The sequence below is a fragment of the Sordaria macrospora genome, chromosome 2, assembly GCF_033870435.1.
Source record: "Sordaria macrospora chromosome 2, complete sequence".
Classification (NCBI taxonomy): domain Eukaryota; kingdom Fungi; phylum Ascomycota; class Sordariomycetes; order Sordariales; family Sordariaceae; genus Sordaria; species Sordaria macrospora.
Window position 1 is genome coordinate 2,682,535 of NC_089372.1, and position 25,888 is coordinate 2,708,422.

The 25,888-nt window shown below is 53.5% G+C and overlaps 10 protein-coding genes across 10 annotated transcripts; 5 read left to right on the forward strand and 5 right to left on the reverse strand.

The window, feature by feature from the left end:
* Positions 1-676: 676 nt before the first annotated feature.
* On the forward strand, positions 677-3,470 carry SMAC4_04033 (uncharacterized protein). The gene is made up of 4 exons (XM_066090035.1): positions 677-1,515; positions 1,621-2,520; positions 2,595-2,760; positions 2,835-3,470. The coding sequence occupies exons 1-4, from the start codon at positions 1,434-1,436 to the stop codon at positions 3,268-3,270; spliced, it is 1,584 nt and encodes a 527-aa protein (XP_065946102.1). The 5' UTR covers positions 677-1,433; the 3' UTR covers positions 3,271-3,470.
* Positions 3,471-4,127: 657 nt separating this feature from the next.
* SMAC4_04032 (uncharacterized protein) lies at positions 4,128-5,366 on the reverse strand. The gene is made up of 2 exons (XM_003348139.2): positions 4,942-5,366; positions 4,128-4,837 (listed from the first exon to the last, which is right to left on the reverse strand). The coding sequence occupies exons 1-2, from the start codon at positions 5,189-5,191 to the stop codon at positions 4,428-4,430; spliced, it is 660 nt and encodes a 219-aa protein (XP_003348187.1). The 5' UTR covers positions 5,192-5,366; the 3' UTR covers positions 4,128-4,427.
* A 192-nt stretch (positions 5,367-5,558) lies between these two features.
* Positions 5,559-7,007, reverse strand: SMAC4_04031 (uncharacterized protein). The gene is made up of 4 exons (XM_003348138.2): positions 6,628-7,007; positions 6,400-6,523; positions 6,010-6,313; positions 5,559-5,937 (listed from the first exon to the last, which is right to left on the reverse strand). The coding sequence occupies exons 1-4, from the start codon at positions 6,829-6,831 to the stop codon at positions 5,919-5,921; spliced, it is 651 nt and encodes a 216-aa protein (XP_003348186.1). The 5' UTR covers positions 6,832-7,007; the 3' UTR covers positions 5,559-5,918.
* A 196-nt stretch (positions 7,008-7,203) lies between these two features.
* On the forward strand, positions 7,204-8,743 carry SMAC4_04030 (uncharacterized protein). The gene is made up of 3 exons (XM_024655611.2): positions 7,204-7,380; positions 7,437-7,544; positions 7,616-8,743. The coding sequence occupies exons 1-3, from the start codon at positions 7,371-7,373 to the stop codon at positions 8,131-8,133; spliced, it is 636 nt and encodes a 211-aa protein (XP_024511486.2). The 5' UTR covers positions 7,204-7,370; the 3' UTR covers positions 8,134-8,743.
* Positions 8,744-8,813: 70 nt separating this feature from the next.
* Positions 8,814-9,858, reverse strand: SMAC4_04029 (uncharacterized protein). Its single transcript, XM_003348136.2, has 2 exons — positions 9,497-9,858; positions 8,814-9,314 (listed from the first exon to the last, which is right to left on the reverse strand). Exons 1-2 carry the CDS (start codon positions 9,706-9,708, stop codon positions 8,873-8,875), a joined length of 654 nt encoding a protein of 217 aa, XP_003348184.1. The 5' UTR covers positions 9,709-9,858; the 3' UTR covers positions 8,814-8,872.
* Positions 9,859-10,222: 364 nt separating this feature from the next.
* SMAC4_04028 (uncharacterized protein) lies at positions 10,223-12,170 on the forward strand. Its single transcript, XM_003348135.2, has 3 exons — positions 10,223-11,257; positions 11,322-11,500; positions 11,574-12,170. Exons 1-3 carry the CDS (start codon positions 10,836-10,838, stop codon positions 12,083-12,085), a joined length of 1,113 nt encoding a protein of 370 aa, XP_003348183.1. The 5' UTR covers positions 10,223-10,835; the 3' UTR covers positions 12,086-12,170.
* Positions 12,171-12,218: 48 nt separating this feature from the next.
* On the reverse strand, positions 12,219-13,146 carry SMAC4_04027 (uncharacterized protein; the record flags this gene model as incomplete). The annotated part of the gene is made up of 2 exons (XM_003348134.1): positions 12,219-12,885; positions 12,941-13,146. The coding sequence occupies 2 exons, from the start codon at positions 13,144-13,146 to the stop codon at positions 12,219-12,221; spliced, it is 873 nt and encodes a 290-aa protein (XP_003348182.1).
* A 193-nt stretch (positions 13,147-13,339) lies between these two features.
* Positions 13,340-14,884, reverse strand: SMAC4_04026 (uncharacterized protein; the record flags this gene model as incomplete). The annotated part of the gene is made up of 1 exon (XM_003348133.3): positions 13,340-14,884. The coding sequence occupies one exon, from the start codon at positions 14,882-14,884 to the stop codon at positions 13,457-13,459; it is 1,428 nt and encodes a 475-aa protein (XP_003348181.3). The 3' UTR covers positions 13,340-13,456.
* Positions 14,885-15,010: 126 nt separating this feature from the next.
* On the forward strand, positions 15,011-17,709 carry SMAC4_04025 (uncharacterized protein). Its single transcript, XM_024655610.2, has 3 exons — positions 15,011-15,466; positions 15,681-16,272; positions 16,342-17,709. The coding sequence occupies exons 1-3, from the start codon at positions 15,456-15,458 to the stop codon at positions 17,002-17,004; spliced, it is 1,266 nt and encodes a 421-aa protein (XP_024511485.1). The 5' UTR covers positions 15,011-15,455; the 3' UTR covers positions 17,005-17,709.
* Positions 17,710-19,149: 1,440 nt separating this feature from the next.
* Positions 19,150-25,678, forward strand: SMAC4_04024 (uncharacterized protein). Its single transcript, XM_003348131.2, has 12 exons — positions 19,150-19,712; positions 20,093-20,227; positions 20,287-20,316; positions 20,372-20,436; positions 20,495-20,933; positions 20,988-21,351; positions 21,407-21,861; positions 21,935-22,438; positions 22,504-22,647; positions 22,716-22,994; positions 23,068-23,278; positions 23,336-25,678. The coding sequence occupies exons 1-12, from the start codon at positions 19,506-19,508 to the stop codon at positions 25,153-25,155; spliced, it is 4,653 nt and encodes a 1,550-aa protein (XP_003348179.2). The 5' UTR covers positions 19,150-19,505; the 3' UTR covers positions 25,156-25,678.
* The last annotated feature ends 210 nt before the right edge of the window (positions 25,679-25,888 follow it).

Sequence of the window (25,888 nt, forward strand, 5' to 3'; positions counted from 1 at the left end):
AGACTTGCGCTGGTGATGGCGGTAATGAAACCGTACGAATAACTGCTTCACAAACTGAATGTGCGGCGAAAGGCATCATCGGGGTGAGTAACGGAGGGGCCATCTGAGGTCGTCCAGCGGGTTAAGATGATCGACGGGAGTCCGTCCCATTGATACGTCAAGCGTACGGACGCTGTTTGAAGCACATTGCACAACCTGGGGACGAAAGGCCAGGTACGACAGGACGACAGTATTCCTCGCTTGGGTCGGTCATGCCCGGGGCAGCACAAGGAGAATTGCTCGCTGGGAACACGGCAGGTAGCTCTTGCAAAAATCTGTAGGGGCGACACTTGCCGTTCGTCCGTATTATCATTCGAGAAATGGAGGAGTTGCATGGGTGAGAACTATGCAGCGGACAGATAGATACATGATGCAAGATGGACCCATCATTTTAACAAAGGCAAAAGTGAATTGAGTGTGCGATCTAGCGAACAATGGAAGAAAGGAATGTCAGATACAGAAGTCGTAGGAAGTTAACGGTATTTATCGATGCACATTCTTTCTTGAGCTGGAGTTTGAACACGGAAGGAGCGGAAGTCGGACGGCGATAGCATCATCTCGCAGGCGGCAGGGGCACAGTGCAGGCCATCATCAGGCGGTTTAACTGCTCGGAGTTGGTGATGGATTTAAGCCAATGATATCGCCCCAATGAAGCTGGAGAATGAATGAGTTGTCAAATGTGTCAGCCTCGCAGAATGTGGGGTAGCAGTGAAGAAACAATCCACTGCGTGGGATAAACTATGCGGGATGTGGTCCGAGCGTTCCTTGGAACAGCCTGCCCGCGATAAACAAACCAACCGAAAGGGTCGCAACTTCGGTCGCGCCCGGACGCCCAAGAACACATTCAGACCTGCGAAACTTTGCGGCACAGCGACAAGACTGAAGGCCCTAGGACGACGGTACGACGATACGACCAATTTGCACAATACCGGCATACCTTAGACGATATACCCGATTACAGTCATTTTTGACGACGCCCGATCTCCATACAAGCATCCCCGTATCGCGACAACATACCTGCCCGACCGGTCCAACTGCTCCCCAGTTTCCAAAGCCAAAGCCAAAGCCCCCCCGAATCGACGCGTCCGTGACACCGTGCTCCGTGCCCGCTTCGCTTGCCCACCCGGCCGCCGCCCAGGCCCCCTGGTTCAGTCAGATCGCCATTTGACACCAATTCTTCGAGTGTCACACCCAAGTTGGGGAGGAGGAGACGCGCTCCGCTCACGTCGGTTTGGCCCGGTCGCAACCCAACGTCAACATCACCATTACAAATTAGCGTCACCACCGCCCAAATTACGATAGAACCTGCGAAACCAGCGACGACCTTTTTAACCTCCCAGTCTTCTCTCCAGCTCCGAATTATTCGAGTTCATGTACTCTAAAACCCGCCATCCATGACGACTGTCGTACGGACCCGTCAGCCGCTACAAATCCTGAGCATGAGCAGTAACCAGAGGCGCAGCAAACGCCTTGCGGGTAAGCTGCAATCCATCCTTCAATTCAATGCCATTATTCGCTTGTTCGGCGCTTCTAGGCGACCCAGACACCTGAAGCTGATAGGATCCTGAAAACGTGACGCAGCCGAGGCAGTATATGACGAGCAAGATGGCGACTTCCTATTCACGCGCGGTTCCAAGAGAGCCAGAACCACATCGATAGCTCCAGCATCCACGATAGAGGAGCCCGAGAACGAACCAGTGCCGATATCGGTGCCCGCGAAGAAGCCCGCCGGGAGACCACCAAAGAACAGCGCAAGGAAGCACGCATCATCCCCTGTGCAAGAGCAGTCGCCTCCGCCACCACCAGCTGTACTACAGCAGCAAATTTCCGGACCGATACCGAGGAGGACGTCGAAACGAAAATCAAATGGTGCTGCTGCCCCGCCAGCACCCGCGCCTGCACCTTCAGCGTCACCAGCCGACAATGAAGAGGATGCTGCTCCCAAACCGAGAGGTCGGAGGAAAGGCCGCCCACCAAAACAACAGAAGGAGAATAAGGCACCGCGACCAGTAAACGGCATGCGCGCGGTACCCGAAGAGGAGGACGAGGACGAGGACGATGGTGACGGGCCGAATCTCGTGGGCGCGACGCCAATGGACATCGACGATAGACCGGATGCGAGGACTAAGGGCCGAAAAGGAACAGGGCGAGGGAGCTCCAACGAGCCACAGCAAATCGTACTACCACTCAGCGACACGCCAATCATCAACCGGAACAAAGAGATGAGGAAAAAGGGCGGTGCTGGTGGTAGTCGGCGAAGCAGCTTAGGGATGAGAGGGCGACGAGCCAGTTCCTTGATCGAGAACGGACATAGTGCGATACCGCATCGCGAGGTCGACCCGTCCGAGTTCTACAAACATATCGAAGCTGAGGGGCTGAGCGAGCCAAGGCGGATGAGGCAGCTTTTGACGTGGTGCGGTGAAAGGGCTCTTAGTGAGAAGCCACCGCATGGTAGTCATGGGTCCAGTGCAATTCTTGGAGGTAAGGAGCAGCGGAAGAAGATTTGAAAGCCGAGCGAGCGCGTGGGGCATGATGCTAACGGTACACAATCACAGCGCGGGCGATACAAGACCAATTGCTCAAGGACTTTGGAGCGAGGTCAGAATTCTCGGATTGGTTTGCCAGGGAGGAAGCGCCGAAGCCGCCAGTGGTGCTACAACCGAACCCGCGAAATCTCGAGCACGACGCCAAGATTGCCGAACTGGAAACGAAGATTAAGAGGTATGAATGAGCTTCCCTCACTTTTTTCCGCCCGTTACCAACTTCTTAACTAACAAACAACCCCCCCACAACAGGCTAAAAGAAGAGAAAAAGGCCTGGCAAGCCCTCGCCAAAACTCTCCCAGACCTCGAACCGCTCTACCCCGACCCCGACCCCACAAAGGCACCACTACCGGAACCGTTCCTTCTCGACACCGAAGAAGCCAAAATCCTCGCCTCCTTGACCGAATCCGACACGGTCTTCAGCTCCTTCCGGCGCCGGACGCGGTCGCGCCTGCAGAACGTGCAGTCCTCGCTCGAGTTCAAGATCGACCACCTGGCCGACAGCGTGCACAAGCTGGACATGCGTGTGTCGACGGCGGGCCGGGAGGCGGATCGAGTGCTTGCGCTGAGCGCGGCACGGCTGAAGGAGCGCGAGGAGAGGGAGAAGGGTAAGGTCGGGACGAGGGATTTGCCGACTATTGAGGTGTTGAGGAGTTTGGGGAGGATATTACCTGCTGAGGGGGGCTAAGTCCGGTTCGGTTGTAGAGAGCAGAGGAAACATGACTGAAAGTTCCGATGGTTGTGCGGATACCCTTGGTTGATTCTTTGTGCTCTTGTTCATAGGACCAAGGGTTTAGGGCAAGACCGTGACTGGGCGGCAAGGGGCGGGGGGTTCTTGTTTGAAAGCATATGCGACGGCGTTCAAGTACGTATAGTGTACCATGGGCTTGCAGTTTTGGCATTCAGGTCGGAAGGCGAAGGAGCATTAAATTGAGAGCGTTCTCGGGCGTGTGACTCTGTTCTGAGGCCAGCATTCACTGGTCCAATGGCATTGTGTCCAACATCATATCATGTCTTTTCTATGTAGTACATCAGAACCACCATTTGGACAGTCCAGGGAGACTGTTCCGTGTTTTGCTTTCAGCGGCTTCATCCTTGGCCCCAATTCAGCATCATTCACTGTGCTGTACATGTTTTAGCATTTAATATGTTACTGGAGCCCATAAACTGATAGAGGGAGAGAGTAAAGGCCGAGCAACGTCGTTACCATAAGGCCAACCCATCTCTCCTGAGCCAGAACCCAGACATCTAACCCAAAAGCCTGATAACCACCTTCCCACTGTTTCAATATGCTCATCCAACCACGTATCCAATATGTACCCTGTCTGTCTTTTTGGCCCATTTGTTGGCACACAATCGTACTGAAATACAATATCGTACAACAGTTCCCATCCTCTTCGTCATCCTCATTTGCCGGGTAGCTGGCTCAGCTCGTCTCACGAACATCTGACTAGATTAACCCAGCCTCATCCAGGTCCAGGTCCAGGTCCAGCCTCGAGACAGCGATCCGGAGACGCATTCCAGATGCTAACATGATGCGTGCAGCACCAACCTGGTCATCATCCTTGGTATGATGCAGGTCGCCAAGAAGATCCCCTTCGAGGATCCCAACGTTCTCAACCTCTGCCGCGCTCTTTACGCGCTCAGCAATGTCATCATCCTCAGCATTCACCTCTACATCATGAACACCATCAACAAGAAGAAGGGTATGTCGCGCTTCTTCTTCGAGATCCGAAATCCACAGTCTGCTAACTCTTGTCTCTCCAGATGCCCAAGTTCACGACCATGAGCCTCCTAAACCTCACCCTGCCCCCCCCATATGGCCTCCTCCCATCTCCTGACCATTCACTTATACTCCTCCAACCTAGGCATAAACGCCATCCCGCCCTTCCTCCCCATGCCCTTATCCTTAACATGCTGCCTCAACAGCTCCAAAATCTCGCTCCCCTTCCACCGCGCGGGCACCGGTCTGTAGGCAGGCTTGAACGTGCCGATCGTCTGCGCCCACTCGCCCGAGCGCGGGTTGGGCGGCAACTGCTCCTTCTCTGAAAGGGCCTCGCTGTTCTGCAAGTGCTGGTTCTCCTGGCCCGGCAAGGGGGGTTCCTGCGTGGCCCAGTAGTAAATGTCCCAGTCATTTTCGTCGAGGAAGAGGTCGTATTGCTTGAGCTGCTCCGGAGTCATGGATTGCAGGTGGGACTGGGCGAAGGTGGAGAGGATGAGGTCCGATTCGAGGGTGCCGCGCTTGCGGGATTGGTCTGTTTTTTGAGAGAGGGTTAGTTGGCTGTTGTTTCGATTGATGGTTGTTGTTGTTGTTGAAGAAAGTGAAAGGATAGGTATGGTAGAGCAGGAAAGGACGTACAAAGAAGACGCGCCCGCATGGTGGCCGGGTCCTCGCCGACTCTCCGGAGCGGCTCGATCTTGAAAGTAGCGCCTTGCAGTTCACCGACGTCGAGATCCCTCTTTTGCTGGCTGTCCGTGCTGTCGTTGCTGGCCGATCGCGAAAAGGCAATGATGTATCTGCTGGCGACAGAGGTGGCGGGGCGCACGGCGGCAGAGGCGCGCGCAAAGGTGGCGGCCGCGGGCCGGAGGGCGCGAAGAGAGGAAGCCATCGTGGTTGCGGGTTGTTTGTTTGTTTGAACAATCGAGGATGGATGAACCGTAACCGGGGAGAGACGGATAGAGGTGTATAAATCGCTCGGATGGGGCGGATGTGGAGAGTGTGCCGTTACGCGAACTAGACTGCTCCGGCTTATAAATGAGGATGTCGAAGTGACGGATTGGGGATTGTTGTAGGATTCCGTTCGGGGCCGATTTACAGACGCTACAATACCCCGTCCCTTACACTAGTTCGGCGGGCTTGGCAACCTAGTCATCATACAATGCACGGGGGCCGAGGCCGAAAAATTGTTGCCGGGGCAGGCCGGTTCCGGTTCATATCCATTCATGACATCGCCACCGTCTCCATTATGTATCTTGTGAGATGTTGATATCTCAACTCATTACCATACACCTTTGGGATGCGATTTGTCGTGGCAATGCATCAAGCACACTTCACGAACACTGCGTTCCAACTATTCTTGAACCTCGAATTAGACGGCTTATTCAGCATGCAGTCAATTCTCCTTTTCACTCCATAGCTTTTTGGCCGAAACACATTACCGTATATAGTTACACCCGAGATCTCCAACCTATTGTATCCCATTCGCTCGCCTGCGTTGCGTGTAGTAAAGAGTTCATAAAACCTCCCGCCCGTCGTTACCATAAAAGCCGTATAAATAGTAAGGTGGTTTGGACAGTGGCAGTTGTGGGTCGCCATTGTAGGTCGCGCCCAACCCATTAAATAAGATGCTTGGATCTAGTGACACAAATTTGTTAGTCGCGGAGACCTTCAAAAAGCCAGTTCAGGATCTTGAGAGGTAGAACAAACCTGAAGTATGCCCTGAGGTACATAATCTGCCACCCCCAAAGAGCAATGAGGAGGAAAGTAGTGGCCATGCCGAACCACTTGACACGGTTGTTGGTGCTCTCGTTGGTATCACGGAGCTTCTGCTCACGAGCACGCAAGTAGTCCATCTCGCTAACAACCTCGCCGACCATCTCCTCGATACGGCGCAGATCGGTTTCGAGTGGCTTAAGCTTCTCGGTGGCCTGGATAGCGGACCAGTCCTTGGCATCGGCACCAATATCGATATCGAGCTCGACGTGACGGCGGGGGTTCTCGACATACTTGGCTAACCATCGCAATCTTGTCAGTATTCCATCCGATCCTCTGTATGGTGTTTGCCCTGTTGTTGTCATGGCCAGGGGTTGTACGTACAGCCAGTAAGGTAGTTCTCAAAGCACACGTCGAAAGCCGCGTCGTGATGCGAGGTGAAGACAATGCGCTGCTCGCCAGCGATATCCTTGGCCTTGCCGTACTCGTTTCCATGGCTATCGGAGATCTGTGTCGCGTCCAAAGTCAGGTTCGTCCGTGTAATTGACCGCCCTATCACCCATCCCCTAGCCCCTTTAACTTGCACCACCACCCAGGAGGGAGAGCACCTACGTGCATGTTGACGTTCATGCCATCGCCCTTGTATCCATCAAGCGTAGCCGTTACAACCACCAACGTATCCCTGTTGACAAAGTTCCGTATGCATCGTCGCTGGTTGCCGTGGTATGAAGAGGTGGCCTCGAGATCGAACTTGAGAGCTTGCGCAGCGCCGGCGAGCAGCAGGAACCCGCTCAGCAGCGACTTTATGGATGCCATGGTTGCTGTGTGACGGGGTATTAACGGGGGTTTGGCGGTGGCCGGTGAGAAGTACGAAATGTCGTCGAGATGTCAACGCCGTCCAGTTAAGCTATGCAATGGCCTGGTCGTGTCGTAGTGGGCTGTATTGATTGATGGGAAGCTCCGCGACTTGGATCTAGGGGAAATCTGGCGGCTTCTCCTTGGGCAGGCAAGGACAGCTGGGACACCAGGTCTGGAGCATGTCCACACGGTTGACAGGTGTGCCCCACCCCGCCAATCAGCAACCACAAATCGCATTCAGGGGAGCTTTTTTGGGGAAGCCTTGGGGGGTCCACTGTTGCCAAGAACCTCAAGGGCCAACCTGGTCCCGCTTTGGTCATCGCGTTCCAGTGCAGTGTGTCCCAGTGCTTCTTCAGCCTTGCAAACCTTCTTTTGTCTTCGTCGTTGTCGCGCGCCGCATCATTTGTTGCCATCCAACCCACAATCATCCACGAGGGCAACACCAACGATTTCGAATACTTTTGATTTAGAGTAATTTGCAATCGCATACTTTCAAAATGCCGAAATGTAAGTAAAGCTTGCAACGCTAATCTTCAACTCGATACTAACAACATCTTGTACAGTCTTTTGCGATTACTGCGATGTGTACCTCACACACGATTCCATGAGCGTCCGCAAGGCGCACAACAGCGGTCGTAACCATCTACGAAACGTTGTTGACTACTACCAACGTATGGAACTACCAACCCCCAATCCACCATTGCCGACTTCACCGCATTACTAACGCGCTTTTGTTTTCCAGAAATCGGTCACGAGAAGGCCCAATCCGTTATCGATTCGATCACCTCCTCGTACGCCGCCGAAGGCCAAGCCCACGCCAACCCCATGCTTCCTCAGAACCAACCCGGCGGAATTCCTCCCGGTCTCGGTGTCTTCCCGCCCCCGGGCGCTGGCATTCCCCCCTTCCCGCCTTTCCCTGGCGGCATGCCCCCTCCGTTCCCAGGCATGCCCGCAGTGCCCCCTCCTGGAGCCTTTGGTGCCCCAGGCGCGCCAGGCGTTATGCCTCCGGGAGCGCCAGGAGCTCGTGGAATGCCTTCAATGCCTCCTTTCCCCGGTATGCCTCCTGCTGGTATGCCTGGCGTACCACCTCCGATGCCCGGTTCCGGTGGTCTGCCATTCCCACCCCCTGGAGGTCTCGCCTTTCCCCCGCCTGGAGCAGGCAACTTCCCGTTCCCTCCTCCCGGTGCGCCAGGTGGGTTCCCCGGTATGCCCCCTTTTGGTGCCCCTGGTCAAGGGCCTCCGGGTGCCGACAAGAGGTGAAGTAGACTGGTGTACGATGAGAGTAGCTTGAGAAAAGGCACGACAACATAGCAGCTGGGACACATCGCCGAAGCGAACATGACATTCACGGCTTCAAGCTTCAGGTTCATTCAATTGGTGTTTTACAGTTGGGTTTCACTTTGACGGAAAACGATACCAACATTTTACGGCGGCGCTAAGGCGTTATTCTTTTGGAACAAAGTCATTTCAGGCCATTTGGGAACGGAGGAAAGATGCAGCGCAGGTCACTTAACCAGGCTGGAGGCAACCCTTTGCTCGAGTGTTTCAGCTAATACGGCAACCGACGAGTCATCCCGATTTGCCTCACTCGGAAACATCGCAAACGATGGTCAAGCGGGCCTCAGCCGCCCCAGCCAGTCCTTGATATCAGAAAGAGATCTTTTAGAGGGTGGTAGGTATGCTGCTTTTGCTTCTGGTGCAGCCCACGTTGCCCAAGCTCTTCAGTCATTCTTTCGTTGACTGACACAATCAGCTGAGATAACCTGATGCGTATATGTCTGGTCTGGTAAGGCGACGGAGTGGCAGATGTAAAGCCAGCATGATGAAAGTGTCACTCGCACGCAGTCTATCGGTACTAAGGTATACAAAGAAAAGCGGACAGCATAGAGGTAGCACATCCAGTAATAAAAAGAACTTGTGACATGCATTTTCAAAGATCCTATCATCAGCAGACTGTCTATTCGTCATCTAAAACATCTCAATCACTCCATCTCCCTTCTCAAAGCCCCTCGCCCTTCGCAAACCCAACCTCCTCCTCCCACCACCCCTGAAACACCCCCAACCGCTCCGTCCTCTCCCTCATCAGCTCCCTCCCCACATCCGTCTTCGCCAAGTCCACCAGCCTCACCAGCTTCTCATCCACATGCTCCATGCTGCCCGCCATGTCCCTCCCCGTCTTCGCTCCGCCGAACGTAAACATGCGTCCCAGTCCCACCGCGCCGACGGCGTCCAGCCTGTCTGCGTCCTGCACCACCGCTAGCTCTGGGTGCTCCTGGATCAGAGAGGTGATGAAGCCCGGGTTGGCGGGGTTCTTGGTCTCGGTGCTGTAGGAGACGTTGAGGCAGATGGTTTGGATTTTGGAGGCTAGGTCTGAGGGGCAGGAGAAGGAGAGGAGGAGGGCTTGGATGAGGGTTGTGGGGTCTTCGTTTTCTTTGGTGTATCTGGATAATGTTGAGTTGTGTTAGCGAGGGTAGGTATGAGGGTGAGATGAGGGTCGGGGTGGAGGGATGTTGACTGAAAGATGAGAGAGTTCAAGACTGGACTAGACGGGTTGAAGGTTTGGGTGACGCTCAAGACATGTGAGAATGAGTGAGGAAGAACGGGCGGTATATATGGAACTGACTTCTTATCACCGACGTCGTGTAAAAGGGCTGCAAGGTGGATGGTGCGAAGATTGAGTGAGTCCTTGTTGGCGGACTTAGCGTAGATGTAGTGCGAAAGACCGACGACACGCTCGATGTGGCTCCAGTCATGGGACGCGTCGTAGTTGCTCATGTAGTCTTTTACGTAGGCCGTGACGGCTTGGACGAGCGGGTCATCGTGGAAGGTGTCCATTTTAACTGGTGTATACTTGATGGTTGTTCAGGACTTGGAGTGGACGAAGTCTACGGAGTTGCATGCTTTCAGCAATCTTTAAAACATTTTATAGAACCATTGATGTTGGAGAGAAGTTGTTGAGGATGATTCATAATCATTGAACCTTCAACAAACAGTGATGAAGAAGAACTACGACTCTGAAGCCCGTGGCTGCCTACTGTTGCCTAGATGCCTATCTGCGGCTGGCTGGGGGGGAAGCAACGCTGATTACGGAACGCGGAGCGCTTACAATTCGGCCGGAAGACCGTAGCATACCCCGAATTAAAGCGGGGCCAGCGCCGGGTGGGCCCCGCTTCGTTTGTGTCTGGACCGGTCCCGTTCGCCGGTCTTATCGGGATTGGATGAACTGGGCATGTTCATGCGTATTCATCATGGTAGCCTTCGAAACGTCCTCAAGATCTTCTTCAAATTGGCAAGTGAGTTCCCACAGATCAATCAATGACCAAGTCCAGACTCAAGTTGCTGTCATCGTGCCAAACTGACATAAGTACGACTAAACACTTCCCGAAGATGGCACTGTTTTTCAAAACGAACTGCAAAATTACATACAGACCCTGAGTACCTATAGTTCATCGCTTGATATCCGATAACTACCATCGTAATCATTCCTGCAGCGGATGATGCGGCAGAAGAACACCAAGGTAAGGGGAGCCCAAAGAGGTTCTCCGACCCCGCCTGTAAAGCCCCTCCCGTGGGCCGTACCGGTGCCGTTTAGGTGGGGTAAGCACGACCTCCCGCCCGCACTCCCTCCGCTAGCGTCCCGGTGCCTCGGTTCATCGCCACCGAATTGTCAAACTGATCTTCACTTTCATGTTTCAAAGTGGTCTTAATCTGTTAATCTCTCCTTCATAACATCTCCCCTCTCACATTGTGTTTATAATCCCACCTCAACCTTTCATCCTCTCCTTCCCCTCAATCATCTTCAGCTCCGTCCATCCGCCCGTCCGATATCCCGCCAGGACCGTGCAACGTCTCCTTCCCTGTCAACAACAACAACAACAACAACAACAACAAATCGCCCCTGATCCGAACTTACATATTCAACTTCCAAGATCAGAGGAACAGCCATACCAACCACCGCAACAATGGTTGTCCAAACCGCCTCCAACTCCGGCGGCATCTCCACCGACGGCCTGCCTCCCGTCGCCCCCATCTCCCTCAAAACCATCCCGATGGCCGGCGTTCTCGTCGACGTCTACGGCCTCGACGAGCTTCCCGCCAGCGTCACTCGCGTTTCGTGTTTGTGGCTACACCACCAGCGGACGCGGAACAAGGAGCACATGAAGGAGATTGCGGCGCGGTGTGTTGGTGCTTGGAACGAACTCAACGGTACCTCAAGTGAGAAGGGTGAAAGGGGGTTAATCGCACTTGCCTACGACCAACGAAACCACGGGACGAGACTGGTGCATGATCCGGCGAACGGAGCGTGGAGGGAAGGGAATAAGACACATGCGCAGGATATGTTGGGGGGGATTGTGGGGATGGTTGGGGATCAGAGGGTTTTGTTGTGAGTTTTTGATACACTTCAGAGGGAAGCAGGGAGGATTGTGTGACTGATGGTATCGATTTAGGGACGTCGTGGAGTCATATCTCTTTCATGAAAGCGGAGAGGAAGGGAAGCAGAGAAAGGTGATTGACCACCACCTTGCTCTGGGCGTCTCGCTGGGCGGACACAGCGTGTGGCAGCTTATGTTTGCGGACCCGAGAGTGCGCGCTGGCGTGGCGGTTATTGGGTGTCCCGATTATATGAGTGAGTTATGCTTCTTACTTCTTTTGCGTTTTGAATTACCTACCTAGCAAATAATTAACCGTCTGATACATAGACCTCATCACCGACCGCGCCCGTCTCTCAAAGCTATCGACTTACTCTGCCGATACCGGCGCCGCTACCTTCCTGGGGAGCAAGGACTTCCCTCCTTCCTTGGTCGCGGCCACTTGCAGGACGGACCCGAAGGGAATCCTGTTTGACACTTCTCCCATTCCCTCGTCCTCATCCTCGGGCTCTTCCTCTCCCAGCTCAGCAGACGAAGAGGAAAGTCAAAGACGGCAGATTCTTATTGAACGTCTTCAGGGGAAGCAGTTCCTTCTCTGCAATGGCGCAGAAGATAAGCTCGTGCCCCCTCGATGCGGTGAGGCATTCACAAAGTGGTTCAAAGAGGCCGCGGACAAGTACAAAGAGGCGAGGATCTCGGTGGATGAGAGGACTTATGCGGGAGTAGGACACACCTTCAGCGTAGGCATGGTCAAGGACGCCGTTGAGTGGGTAAGGGAGGTTGTCAAGGGCGCTGATGCGGATATAGCTGCTCAAGCAAGGAATGGGAAGTCGAAGATTTGAATATTCGGTCATTCACAGCACTCACTCACTAGACGTCCAGTCACCACCTCTAGATTTACAATTCCCACAGACTGGGATACCTTAATTGACCACACAAACAATAACAAGCACAAACATACACACTATCTCTCACCTAAATAGCCCAAGGCCTCGGCTTCTCTCCATCAACCAACACTTCACTCCCATCCTCCAAAATCCTCGTCTCAACTGCACTCATCTTCCTCTCCTCCTCACTAAAGAACAGCCGCTGCTCCACGCCCCAACAATTCCTCGCCCTCCTCTTCCCAGCCAGTTCCTCCCCAACCCCATGCGGATCCTCAGCCCACTGCCCCAAAGCCAACTGCACCCCTTGCATAGCTTCCTCCTTCTTCTTCACGTCAGAAGACCCCCCATCCCCATCCCTTTCAGCAACTCCCCCGACCGCATCGACACCAGGCGGATTAATTCCCACAAACCTCACCCTTTCTTCCAGTACCGACGACGAAGGATCAAGACCGAAAATAGCGGCGCAGTGGCCGTCCACCAGCCGGTTCCGCTTGAAGGTGTGGCTGACGATGGTGATGCGCTCCGGCCAGGCGTGCTGAGGGTGTACGACGCGCCAGTAGTGGATCAGGGAGAAGAGGATGTTGTAGTACGAGTCTAGGGCGCGTTCTTCTAGGTGGATGCGGTCTGTGAAGGAGCAGGCAGCAGCAGTAGTAGAGGGGGAAGAAGCAGGTGAGAGACCGAAAAAGGAGTTGGCAAGAGCTAGGTTGTAGTAACTTTGGGCTTCGGAGAGGGGGGTTTCGGGCCGGGTTGGGCCACTTTGTTGTGGTGGTTAGCCATATGTAGATAGAGGTCAAAAGTTGGGTGACGAACCCGGAAAACATCAACACCGCGCGGTCATCTTTGGCTAGTTCTTCCACGCCTGCTTTGATGTGGGCAATAAACGTGGGCGTTTCACCCTTCTTGTAGGGCTCAATGAGCCATTCGGATTCGTCCCAACCGTTTGCTGGGCCGTCTAGCCAGATAGCGTGTCCGCAGACGATGATGAGGTGGTTTGGTAGTGGTGGTGGTGATGGCATGTTGATTGGTGATGGGGATGGTGATGGCGAGTGTGAGATTGTGGAAGAGATGGATCTGCTGCTGGCGGGATTGACCGCTTTTTTCTGATATATGAGTGATCATGTGATTCTAGCTTTGACTTGGGGCAGAGGCAGCGGATATGGCAAGGTAAAGAGAGTGATGGAGAAAATGGTGGTCTGAAAACATTGGCCAAGATTTATTCAGGGGGATTTAAGTGAGCCCCTTTTCAATCACAACAAAACCACTCCACGGGCCACGATTCCAAAATTTTCCTTTATCCAAACTTTTTCTTTTCCAGTTGTCCATGCCTCATACTTTTTGAGACTCGGCCTCTCGCATAAGCCGTAGAACGCTGGAGACCAGATACAAACTTCCCGCAATGACAATCGGGCTGTCTCCCGCCGCCTTGGACGCCCACTCCAGGGCAGCTCGCACATCATCTCCCGAGTTGTGCGTGTTCTGAGTATCGACGCCATAACGGATTGCCTGATTGATCAAGTTGACAGGGTCCTCAGCTTTAACCCACGGCATTCCATCAACTGGCCCAAACTGCACGGCCGTGACTTGATCACTCGGCTGGACGTTATGTGACATGATACTGTCCACATCTTTGCCCTTGGAAGCGGCCAGCACCCAGGTGATTTGTTGACTCCGCGAGCGATAGTGCTTGTTGACATACTCAGCCAAAACTTCGGCTGACTGGCTATTGTGAGCTCCGTCCAACAGAGCCTCTTGATGTCTCCCGATGATCGGAAAGAGATCGATCCTTTGCAGACGACCGGGCCACTGCAGCTGCTTAACGATAGGGAGGAGACGGCTCATCGAGTGGTCAAGGTCCGGACAAGCCAAGCGGAAGGCCAAGAAGGCGCACGCCAGGTTCTGGACTTGATGCAGCTCGTAGCCTTCTTCGGTGAGAACCTGGACCAGGGCCGAATCCGACGAGGGATAATGCAGCTCTAGGCTCCCGACCTCCTTCGCGTGGTCTTGGATGACTCTCAGGACCGAGGACTCGTTGCTGTCATCAATGACACAGGGAACGCCAGAGCGGATGATGCCTGCCTTCTGCAGTGCAATCTCCTCGATGGTATTTCCTAGGAAGGACTGGTGATCAAGACCAATTTTCGCGATGACGGTAACGGATTTGTGCTCCATGATGTTGGTTGCGTCCAGCTTCCCGCCGAGACCAACTTCGATTACGCCATACTCAACCTTTAGACGGTGGAAGATCTCAAAGGCGGTTGCAGCGAGGAGCTCAAACTCGGTGGCCCCGATCTTCTCGTCCTGGTCCCGCTGCTTGACCAAGCCCTCGACCTGACGGAATATCGTTTCAGGGACCGGCTTCTCGTTGATGGTGATACAGTCCCAGCGATCGATGAGATGGGGTGAGGTGAACCTTGCACAAGAGACGCCGCTGGCATTGAGCATGGCTGAGAGATAGGCGCATATTGAGCCTTTGCCGTTGGTGCCAGCAACGTGGATGGCCTTCCAGGTCTGCGGCGTGTGCCTAAGAAGATGCCCGATGCGGGCCAGTCCGAGATCGATCATAGCGATGTTTGGGTGAACTGGTGATGAACTCACTAACATGCAACAACCCTCATTACCTCTACAGAGACTCAGAGTCACCAGAAGAACTCCAAGAAGAGCCAGAAGCTGTGGACACTGGCCCGCTATCGGCGGATGCTTATGGCGGGGCGCATAAAGTCGATCTGCGTGGGGCAAGGAAGACCCTTGATTCATTTATCCTGACTGAGTGGATTAGGAGACTTTGATTCTTTTTCTGGTGTGTGAAGCTTGGGCGAAATTTGAGGGCGGGGAAACCGGATAATTGCATATTCAATTGATAGCATGCATTTAACCCTAAATGCCCTCAGCGCACTAAGCCCTATTGCAATGGGGCATGTTGCAACCTGGAGATGGAAAGACCCGCCCAGCCGCTTTCATCTCTCCCGCCCTGCGGCTGTCACAAAACCCCAATCCCCCTGGACACCTGCAATCCCGTCGCCCCTTCGCTCGTTCCGATCAAACCAAACCAGACTGAATCAGATATCCGCTATCCGCTTTCCGCAGCGCAAACCCCACGACCGCCATCTCGGCAAGGATTCCAGAACAGACGGAGGCCGGGGCGCATTCTTTCATCGCAACATCAAAATTCCTTACCTATCCATTGACGAGCCCCCGCCATCACCAACAAGTTCTCGCTTACTCAACCCGTCACGCCCGTTATTATCTTCCCTTGCTTCCAGCGTCGCTCTATCGCTAAATCCCAAGCGGTCCGTCTGTCGCGACATCGCGCCTCAAAGCAAACACCATGGGTCTCCGGTAAGAACACCGCGTCAAGGCGTTTCGCGTTCGCGCTTATCCTCCTTTGCCATCCTGTATCCACCACGATTTCGTCACTTTCATCTCTCGCACATGCTCGAGATGGTGCTTTTCATCAACCCGATGATGCGCCCCCGTCAGGGTAATCGACCCAGTCGCATTCCCCTATTCTACTTTGTAGGCTTGCGCTGACCTGCCACGTCCTCCCAATCAGATTGTACCAAGCGCCCGTCGAGTCCGACATCCAATCGAAGTCGGCCGCGGACAAGAGCTCTGCCGAAGCTCGATCCTCCATTAGACGCAGCCGCCTCCAAAATTCTGAACGGGTGCAGCAACGCCGACGTCGCCTCGCCATCACTGCTGCCATTAACAGTGGCAATGCTGCTGCTGCTGCGAGTTACAACTATGAAAACTCCAGACGCCAATCCCATCCGGCCGAACCATCAAGCGGCTCCAGCAGCGACAGCAACAGCAATAGCAACAATGCGCCCGACAATGCGGAACCTAGTCGCGACACTGCGCTCGACGGAGCTAGTCGTTTAGGTGGTATGCTCGATGACCAGGTCATTGCCTTGTTTGGCAGGCGGTTGGCTCACCTGCATCCCATGTCCCAGTACCCCGGCGCCCTCACCGACGATGAGGATAACGAGCCTAATCCTTTCCTCGCGCCTATGAGGGCGGCGGACCCATACCTTGGGCAAATGGCCGTTGAACCTGGCTTTCTATATCGTAGAGTGCCGCCGCCGCCACCGCCGCCCGTAGAACCTCGTACATCGTCTCAGATGAATCGGGGTCCACCTCCCCCGGTATGCGCTCACCTTTCCTTCCCACTCACCGTCCGAGTCAACTGAACACCGCCAACTGACAATTAGCAGATTCGAGACCGCGCAGCTTTGCGTCGCATCAGGGATCGGATCGCGGACCGGGCCTCGTCTTTGTACGGCACGTGGGGAAACCCTTATCCAAGACCTGGCCCAATTTCTGGTCGCCGCCGAGGTGAGCAGGCACCGTCTGTTGAGCCGCCGCAACTGGATGGTTTGGGAGATCGCAACCGGAGCCTCAGTCCCGAGGGCGACCATGTGTGGGACCTTATCACGACCACCCTGACGCCAGATCCACTAACACCCAGCTCTGGCTCCTCGTTCGCTTCCGCATCGGCATCTGCGGTTGCCTCGCAAAATGCAGCGGCACCCTCTGTCGGGACTTCTGTCACTGTCCCGGATGCGCCCGTAGAAGCTGTGGAAGTAGTAGAGCTGTGTGAGTCGGAAAGTGAGAATTCCGACACGGAAGGTGATGAGGAGGACGAGCCGGACGTGAACCCGCTTACTCGTTTCCCCCCTAGCTTGAACAGCATTCGACGGTCGTATGCGGATGTTACCCGCAGCAGTGATAGCAGTGATGATTCTCTGGAGATCTTGGGTGGTATGGGAGGCCTGCAGCGCATCGTGCGCAACCTTGCCACGCGCAATGATGTCCCTGATGAGTGGTGGGCTGAGGCTGGGCTTAGCCGGATGCTTTCACGAGCATCTGGAAACTGAGCTCGGAACTACTTCAGTGCCTGTGCGGATGTTTTGAACTCGTGGCATTTGCTCTCAAGAGCAAAACTTGCTCGTGCAGTTAGTGGTGCACACTTGGTTCCCGATATTTTTCGGGTCTTTTTTTTCCCCCTGTTTTTGGGCGCATACGGTGAATGGCGTTGTGGTCTATCTGGGTCTATTTTCTTCTCGTTCGATTCTTTCGTCCTTTCCATCGACCTACGCCTGAGCATGGTTCATTATTTGATTCCGTCAGACATGACGAAAAAGGAGTTTCCTCATAAGAGGACTCTGCTAAAACATAGTATGACTGAGAGTTGCCAGCGCTGCGCTGATGTATTATACGATTGCCCGGTACATATCAGGCGAAGGCCTTCCAACGAACCGGGGAAGGAAAAGAAAGACAAAATCGGGAGCTGGAGCGGCCGAGGGATACTAAGTTAATGAATGGTAATGATTGACTCTTTATGTCAAAGAATGATGATGCATGAGGTTTTATCACTTGCGGTTACCTGTACAGGTTGCGTCAGGTAGTGTTCCAGATTCATCGGGCCGGTATCTACAGTATCAAGCAATCTTCTGGTCGGTAATGAAATGTCTGAGATAGAGACGATCTCGACGAGATAGATGGTACCGAAGAGGATAAAACATGGGCGGAGGTTCCACTCTGAAACACAAAGAAAGAGCTTGGACCCAATGATGATTTTACACAGGTGCCATGTGTAAAGCTTTAAAGACGTACTAGCGGTGGAGGGATATGAAGGAAGCAGAAAGCTCCTCTAGACTTACCGGTCAAAATCTGGAATGTTGATGTTGATAAGATGCTGTGTCTACCTAGGTAGAAGAGGCATGTTAGAAATGGCGTCTATAGGAGCTGTACCTCCGCACCACAGCAGCTGCTGCATGCACGTTGGAATTGATCTGTTGCTAAACTTCATGCAAGCTTTATGAAGTTGCATTGGATGCACTGCGTGACTGGATAGGAATGCCTACCGCCGGAAGCAGGTGAAAGTGAAGATGAGTGTCGTCGCATTGGCGTGGAAAGCCTGGGGCGGGAAGGTCCAGTCCTGGGATTCTGTCATTTGTCTCTTTTTGGTGCTTCTGTGATGACACTCTATCGACCCGTTGTTAGTGTAAAATGCCTAGTCTACGGTAGGCCCAGCGCATATATGCCAAACACTACCTCTAGCAGTGATCCACTCTTTTCAGCTGTTGCAGTGTTTTCGAGGCGTCCAAGACATCCAGGGCTTCACTGCAGCACCACTTGCAACACTTCCATTTTACCTCTACCAGCTTTCTGTTGTGGTGGATGTGTGAATGGTCAAGTTGTTGCAGCGCAAACAGTCCGCCTATTTCGTCGTGGATATGATTACACATTACATCTTTTCCCCCGGGGTAGCTTCGTTTCTTTCCTTTGCTCCTTCTCTTTTCATCAACCTTGGCTAATAGATGCCGGATGAACTCGTCAATAAACAGGGTTATCAAGGTACCTTCGTCTCTACTTTTACCCCGCGGTACGCCATCTCGAACGATCTGACTGACACACCACAACAACCGGATCCAGCACCTGAATAAAAACAATAACATCCAGCATCATCCAGGCTCTCCAGCACCCAGCATCCGGCGTCTAACGGCAACGCCCTTGTCCTGGCCTTTCTCCACACTTAATCTTCCAAAGCGCCAGCAAGGAATAGCACCACCATCTTCGCCTTGTCCCGCTGAACCTTCGGCCTTGTTCTCGGCGCCTTCATATATCAATAACATCCTCCGTCTACCGCTTCAACGCTGTCAACGTCTACCCGCGAGTCTCGCAGAAACGAAAAGAATACACGACTCCGACGATACCCCGGCCGTATCGAAGCAAGCATTCTCGCTATTTACCAACACAACCTGTTGTATACTCCGAGTCACCAGCTTCCAGTCTACGGACCTCTTCCCGTCGCGCTCCTCCACAAACATTCTTTTCTGTACCCCACACACAGATCCGATCTTGTTTTCGCATCGAGATTTCCGGCGCATCTCGTTCGGCATCACATCCGTAGCGGGGCACCCACTATACCGAACGACGCCCACTCCATTTTACTACTTACAACTTGGGGGCCGGCGACCACCCCGGGTTTCCATATTGCGAATCAACAACTGGAAAGCGGACCCCCCCCCCCCCTCCGTTGGTGACCCTGGGATTGGGAATGGGATACAACAGACTACCACCTCGTCGATATCCACCCCTATACAATCTCTCTCGGCAAGAACCCTTGAACAACCAACCAGCTAGGCAGCCAGTTAGTCAAGTCAGCTTCGACTCTCTTCAACAGAGTCTCTCCAGGCCCTCGGGCCTCCTTCGTGTACACATATACCTGCCCACCGACGGACAGACGGGCAGACCCAAAACTTGGGAACATATAACATATTAAACCTCTGTGGAGAGAGGGTATACAATCTCAAAAGTGGGGGGAATCTTTGACTGGATCGGTAAAGCCTTCCGGAACGGGGCCGCCGCAGGCATGGCGCCGAACCCGCCGGGCTCCTCCTCTACAACCGAAGGTGGTGGTCGCTCGTACTATGGCGGGAACGGCAGCAAGGCAGCAGCAACAACAGCGGCAACGGCGGCAGCAGTCGTGGCTACTAAAATGCCGGGGACACCGCGTCGGGAGGCTGGCAGCGGCCATGCTCGAGAAAAGGCGGTTCAGGATCCGGGCCTAAAGGACTATGTACGTCTTTCTTCTTTTTCCCTTCCCCCCGTCCCGTTTCTCCCTGGTGTGTGTCCGTAATGGGTGATTTGCTATGATTCTTGTAGGAGATATTTGTGTTTGAATGGGTTTGAAGTCCTAGCCAGCGAGGCCTTGGATTCCAGAAGGTTGAGGACTTTCTACCCAGGGCGCGGAAGGGTCGTGGCGAAGCGGCCGGCCCGTACCTACATTGCCTACATATGCACCTCTCGGCATGCTCAGTGGCTTGCATCGTCTGATTTCTCTTTGTCCAGCAGGGCCGGCATGGGGCCACAGTGACCCGACTTTTCAGTCAAACGATATCACACAGTTGATTTTTTGCGAGACATGGCTGACCTCTGATTACATACGTGTGTATCTAGCGACTCGGTGATTGCATTGGAAAAGGAGCCTTTGGATCGGTCTACAAGGCCTTCAACTGGGGAACCGGCGAGGCCGTGGCCGTCAAGCAAATCAAGCTGGTCGATGTACCGAAAAGCGAGCTACGGATGATCGAAGTGAGTGGGCTGGCTAACTACTAAGAAATTCCTGGTTGCTTCTCGCTGACATTGCGTAGGCCGAAATCGATCTCTTGAAAAACCTTCATGTAAGCAAATACGGTGGCTATTAACATGATGGAGAGACGTACTAATTCAATCTAGCATGACAATATCGTCAAGTACATCGGCTTCGTAAAATCGGCGGATTGCTTGAATATCATCCTCGAGTAGGTGGCTTCCACTAGCCGTGATGAGACATTGAGGATACTAACACGAATTGGACAGATACTGCGAGAATGGCTCGCTGCATTCGATATGTAAAGCCTACGGCAAGTTTCCGGAAAATCTCGTCGGTGTATACATGACCCAGGTCCTCCAGGGGCTACAGTATCTACACGACCAGGGTGTCATCCATCGAGATATCAAAGGTGCCAACATCTTGACTACCAAGGACGGCACCGTCAAGTTGGCAGACTTTGGGGTGTCAACCAGCACTTTAACAGGCCAAGACAAGGAGGCACAAGTAGTAGGGACGCCCTACTGGATGGCCCCCGAGATCATCCAGTTGTCCGGTGCTACCTCTGCCTCGGATATTTGGAGCGTCGGGTGTACGGTTATCGAGCTCCTGCAAGGAAAGCCTCCATATCATCACCTGGCCGCGATGCCGGCTCTTTTTGCTATTGTTAACGATGACCACCCTCCCCTTCCAGAAGGTGTATCACCGGTAAGTCCCTATATTTCAAAATTTGTGGATTATGCATGCTGACGATGAGTCCAGGCTGCTCGTGACTTCTTGATGCAATGTTTTCAAAAGGACCCCAACCTCAGAGTATCGGCAAAAAAGCTTTTGAGGCATTCCTGGATCCAAGGCTGTCGGAGGAGTGATGCGCCGATATCAAAAGCACCGTCAAACTTTAGCCAGGCCGTCGAGGAAGTCAAGCAATGGAACAAGGCGCTCAAGTCATCGGAAGCCAACCCAAGAACATCGATTGGCTCAGACCACGGAAATCCTTCCGCGCAGAATAGGAATACTTCTGGTCAACATCGTCCAAACCTTGCCATCTCGACAAAGGTACCTCCGCAGCAGCAAGCGAAGCCTAAACCGAGTGCAGAGGCCTTCAGGTCTTCGGGGGTAGAAGCTGGTAAGTCTCATAAACATAAAGCTTAAAGAAGGGTGGGCTAACTTATAGTAAACAGATGATGATAACTGGGACAATGACTTTGCCACTGCAATTTCACCTAGTGCGCTCCACCTCCCTCACATCAAAGGGCAGGACAACTTCGGAGGACTTCTTTCCAGCGATCGGCTCAAGGCGTTTGCGTCCATTGACAGTTCGCGAGAAGACACTGAAAATTGGGACGAAGACTTTGGCGGAGATTTCGAGCAAACGATTCGTCCGTTGCCGAAACGGTCCGAGAGGGCATCCGAGTTAAAGTCTTCTCAGCAAGGACATAGGCGGCAAAGAAGCAGCAAGACCACGGTTCCAAGCGCCTCGCAGACTAAGTCGCCTGTGAGGACGCAGTTCGGCAACAAGTTTGAGCTTCCGCCTCGTCCTGAATCAATCTATCGTGAGCAGTCTACCGAGGACTATTCTGATCTCTTTGGCGATACGGACTCGGTGTTCAACAGTCGGCTTAATGTTTCCGTCAAGGTAAGACCCTTCTCCCGTCATCTTTTGTCTCCTGATCCCTGTCGCCAATTTGCTGATCGTTTTGTTTTTCTAGGACGCCCCACAACTGTTTCACCCTTCGGACCTCACCAGTCTACCGCGCTCTACGGCATCACCTGTTAATGGCAGCAGCATGCGGAGGCAGTCGGCTTCCGCGCGGCCACCATCAGCTCCTGAACAGCCCGCCGCCGTCAGAAGGACAAGGACAACAGTGGAGATCACAAAGTTTGCGGAAGATGAGGGCGATGAGGACTTTTCGGACATTTTCGGGGCTGAGCCGGAAAGCCTCACGAAGCCGCCCAAGAGCGAGGAGGGTTCGGAGGATGGCCAACATCAACTTATGCTCCTTTCCAAGTTGTCCAACAACTCTTGGCTTGGGGACGATGAAGATGAAGATGATCCCTTTGCCATGATGGACCCAGGTTGGGATGAGATGGATCTCGAGGCAAACATCGCTCGCGATAGACATGCTAGGTTGGCTGAGAAGGTGGAAGAGAGAGTCAAGTCTTTGAAGCCGACGGAGGCTGAGGACATACTTGCTGATCTGGCTGAAGACTTGGTAAGTTTTTCTGTTTGTCTTGAGCTTTTGGTACGGTAGTGGCTGACAGATCAATGTGGTTACAGCTCGCCCTACTATGGGAGAACACCGAGGTCAAGGATCTCATCATCAGTGCACATGGGTTGCTCCCGATCCTGGAGATCTTGGAACCCTGCACGGTGAAGAGCCGTCAGCATATGATCTTGCAGCTGCTGAAGATCGTCAATGCGGTAGGTACCCATATCGGTGTTGTTGATATTTGAAAAGCTAGGACTGTCTGTATACTGACTAAGAGCAGATTATCTTGGACGACGTCGAGCTGCAAGAGAACCTATGTTTCGTGGGCGGTATCCCAATCATTACCAAGTTCGCTGCTCGCCAGTATTCGAACGAAATTCGCCTGGAGGCTGCGGCCTTTGTTCGGCAGATGTACCAAACTTCTACCTTGACCCTGCAGATGTTCGTCAGTGCAGGCGGTCTCAATGTCTTGGTAGAGTTCCTGGATGAAGACTATGACATGTCCCCAGACCTTGTTCTCATCGGTGTGAATGGCATTTGGAACGTCTTTGAGCTTCAGGTAAGAAGTCCCGTTCTTGAACACCAACCTGCCTTGATGTCTAGAAGTCGTGCTAATTTGTCAATCCCTATAGGGCCCAACACCAAAGAACGACTTCTGCCGCATATTCTCGCGGAGCAAAATCTTGGACCCATTGGCTGCAGTGCTGCACAAGGTCTTGGATGAAGATGACAGGGATGAGCTGTCCGAGCTGATCGAAGCTCGCATCGTCAATATCTTCTATCTCTTCTCGCAAGCTGAGAACTATGTGAAGGAAGTTGTTTCCGAACGCTTTGTACTCAAAAGTATGTACTCTTTGTCCATAGTGATGCCGAGTCAACTGCTAACAAGTACCCCTATAGCTGTCCTAAAGGACCTCAGGCGGATGACACCTGCTCACCAGATCACTATGCTCAAGTTCATCAAGAACTTGTCCATGCTGTCAACTACGCTAGAGTCATTACATTCTGCCGACGCGATTGACTACTTGATTGACGTGCTAAGCAACTCAATGAAGAGGGGGCAGCAGCATTTCCGCGAGATTTCCAACCAAGTACTCAACACCATGTTCAACCTATGCCGGCTCAGTAAAGAGCGTCAAGAATACGCTGCCAGCAATGGTATCATTCCATTACTGCTGAAGATCATGAAGACTGATCGCCCACCCAAGGAATTTGTCCTCCCTATTCTGTGTGACATGGCACACTCGGGCAGCAAGGGTAGAAGATATCTGTGGCAGAACAATGGGCTGGAGTTTTATGTTTCACTGTTGGCAGATCAGTATTGGCAAGTCACCGCGCTGGATGCCATCTTTGTCTGGCTAGAAAAGGAGACGGCCAAGGTCGAACACCACTTGCTCGAAGGCAACTTTACCGCGGCCATCACGTCTTGCTTCAACACCAACAAAGCAAATGCTTTCGACGCCAACCTTCTCGAACCCCTTCTCAAGCTTGTGCGACTGAGTCCCTCCGTGGCAGCATCGCTTGCCAAGGCGGAGATGTATGCCGGCATCGCTCAAAAACTGAGCCACAAGAAGGCTGTTGTGCGGCTCAACTTGCTCCGCCTCGTGCGCAGCATCATGGATGGTTGCGAAGCCAACAACACGCCCATGGCAACCCTGGCCACTTCGACTGCGGGCCGTGCTCTGCATGTTCTCTTTGACGATATACAAATACTGGCAGATAAGGATCCAGCAGTACTGGTGCGCAACTTGGCATCGGAAATCGTTAGAAGCCATATCGACATCGACCTACAGCACGACGCAGCAGCCTTGAGTGCACTGAATATGGGTGCTGGCCCTTCTGTCAATGTCAACCCGCTCAATCCCCTCAACAACCTGAATTCTGGACCACGCTCGCGGTCTGGCCCCCGGCGCAATACTAGTTATACACCGCCAGGCCTGCACGCCAGCATGTCCATGCCACCCACACCAACGCACGGCCATCGAGCTTCGCAATCTTCCTCGGCTGCATACATCGAAGTAGCATCGACGCCTAAACGCTCCGGTATCTCCCTAGCTCAGGAGCGCGAAGGCATGTTCCGGCCGCACAGCAGAGACGGTGGTGTCCCGCTGATCAACATCCCCCGCCGAGTCAGCCAAGACACCTCAGCGGGCACTACTTCGTCGTCCTCGTCCATGGGTTCGGCCGGCGGCGGCGGCGGTATAGGGACACCCTCAAGGATGCGACTGCCCCGCATGTCCATGACGCAGTACAGTTCTCCTAGACCGAGTCTATCGTCTGCCGCCACGGCGCCCGGGGCGGTCTCAGCCACGGGCATGGGCATAGGTATCTCGGGCATAGCGAGCAGTCGCGCCGAGATGCGTGAGCGGGAACGAAGTGATAGCTCGCTGAGTAACCACCACAAAGAAAACTTTGGGCGGATAAGATCCGGATCATCAGTTGCGGGCCCCGAGGCGAGGATCCTAGGAGGAGGAGGAGGGTTGTACTCGGTCTCGCCGACGGGGAGCGCGGTGAGCTTGTCTAGTAGTTTTCAAGGAGGTAGTGGAGGAGGTGGTGGTGATGGTAATGGTTTCTCACGTAGCTACGGAGCGAGGGAGTCATCGTTCTCCGTCACGGGTATGAGTGGCAGTGGCAGTGGTGGTAGTGCGGGCGCCGCCGCCGCCGCAGGAAACGCTAAGCGCAGAAGTCGAGCGCCTAGTTCGGATATGAGGTGGTCGTAGGACGGTCATCCTTTGTTGCCGAATAATAGGCGGACTAGCGCTGAGCCTGGTGATTCCGAAAGCCAACAGGGGCGTCCTGGTAGTGCGAGAGGGAGTTGTGCTTCTGAGGCGGGGGGAGCGTCTGCCTCTGTTTCGTCGTCTACTACGGCGCCGAGTACACCCACCACTACCACTACCAGTAGCGGCGGTGGGAAGGGGGAAGTTCCGCTTAGTGCTTGTGGGAGAAGAAAGAGTGCTGCTGCTAGTGGTAGCAATGTCGCTTCTGCTTCTGGTGTCGGTGGTAACAAGGAGGGTATTATTCCCCGACCTAGTTCTCCTTGTGGTGCAGCAGGTATCATCAGTAGTGGTGGTGATGGGGTTGGTGATGGAGTTGTTGGAGTTACTGGTGGTGATCTTCGGCATAGTAGACAGACCAGACGGCGGGGCTTATTATTGTCTGCTGGTCTTCGGACGAATTCGTATCCTACTCCTACTTCTTCTTCTACTTCTGCTTCTGCTTCTGCTTCTGCTTCTGCTTCTGCTTCAAGGGCGGCGGCGGCGGCGGCGGCGGTTAGAAATGACGATAGAATAAGAAGGAGATAAGATAAAATAAGATAAGACAAGAATAGTATTATGGATCAAAGAAGAAGAAAAGAGACATAGGCATGACATGAAGGGATGACCAAAAAGACAAGGGGAGTGGGGAGTATGAAAGGTGTTGCTTCGCTGGCCCAGCACATTTTTATTGTATATG

Coding starts and splice junctions, on each gene's coding strand:
- SMAC4_04033 (XM_066090035.1), top strand. CDS start 1,434: ATGACGACTGTCGTACGGACCCGTCAGCCGCTACAAATCCTGAGCATG. Junction 2,521..2,594: donor GTCCAGTGCAATTCTTGGAG/GTAAGGAGCAGC, acceptor ACACAATCACAG/CGCGGGCGATACAAGACCAA. Junction 2,761..2,834: donor CTGGAAACGAAGATTAAGAG/GTATGAATGAGC, acceptor CCCCCACAACAG/GCTAAAAGAAGAGAAAAAGG.
- SMAC4_04032 (XM_003348139.2), bottom strand. CDS start 5,191: ATGGCTTCCTCTCTTCGCGCCCTCCGGCCCGCGGCCGCCACCTTTGCG. Junction 4,838..4,941: donor CATGCGGGCGCGTCTTCTTT/GTACGTCCTTTC, acceptor CTCAAAAAACAG/ACCAATCCCGCAAGCGCGGC.
- SMAC4_04031 (XM_003348138.2), bottom strand. CDS start 6,831: ATGGCATCCATAAAGTCGCTGCTGAGCGGGTTCCTGCTGCTCGCCGGC. Junction 6,524..6,627: donor GCATGAACGTCAACATGCAC/GTAGGTGCTCTC, acceptor GACGCGACACAG/ATCTCCGATAGCCATGGAAA. Junction 6,314..6,399: donor TGAGAACTACCTTACTGGCT/GTACGTACAACC, acceptor TGCGATGGTTAG/CCAAGTATGTCGAGAACCCC.
- SMAC4_04030 (XM_024655611.2), top strand. Junction 7,545..7,615: donor CGTTGTTGACTACTACCAAC/GTATGGAACTAC, acceptor TTTGTTTTCCAG/AAATCGGTCACGAGAAGGCC.
- SMAC4_04029 (XM_003348136.2), bottom strand. CDS start 9,708: ATGGACACCTTCCACGATGACCCGCTCGTCCAAGCCGTCACGGCCTAC. Junction 9,315..9,496: donor CACGACGTCGGTGATAAGAA/GTCAGTTCCATA, acceptor AACATTATCCAG/ATACACCAAAGAAAACGAAG.
- SMAC4_04028 (XM_003348135.2), top strand. CDS start 10,836: ATGGTTGTCCAAACCGCCTCCAACTCCGGCGGCATCTCCACCGACGGC. Junction 11,258..11,321: donor GGGGATCAGAGGGTTTTGTT/GTGAGTTTTTGA, acceptor GTATCGATTTAG/GGACGTCGTGGAGTCATATC. Junction 11,501..11,573: donor TGGGTGTCCCGATTATATGA/GTGAGTTATGCT, acceptor TCTGATACATAG/ACCTCATCACCGACCGCGCC.
- SMAC4_04025 (XM_024655610.2), top strand. Junction 16,273..16,341: donor ATCGGGGTCCACCTCCCCCG/GTATGCGCTCAC, acceptor GACAATTAGCAG/ATTCGAGACCGCGCAGCTTT.
- SMAC4_04024 (XM_003348131.2), top strand. CDS start 19,506: ATGGCGCCGAACCCGCCGGGCTCCTCCTCTACAACCGAAGGTGGTGGT. Junction 19,713..20,092: donor ATCCGGGCCTAAAGGACTAT/GTACGTCTTTCT, acceptor GTGTGTATCTAG/CGACTCGGTGATTGCATTGG. Junction 20,317..20,371: donor ATCTCTTGAAAAACCTTCAT/GTAAGCAAATAC, acceptor AATTCAATCTAG/CATGACAATATCGTCAAGTA.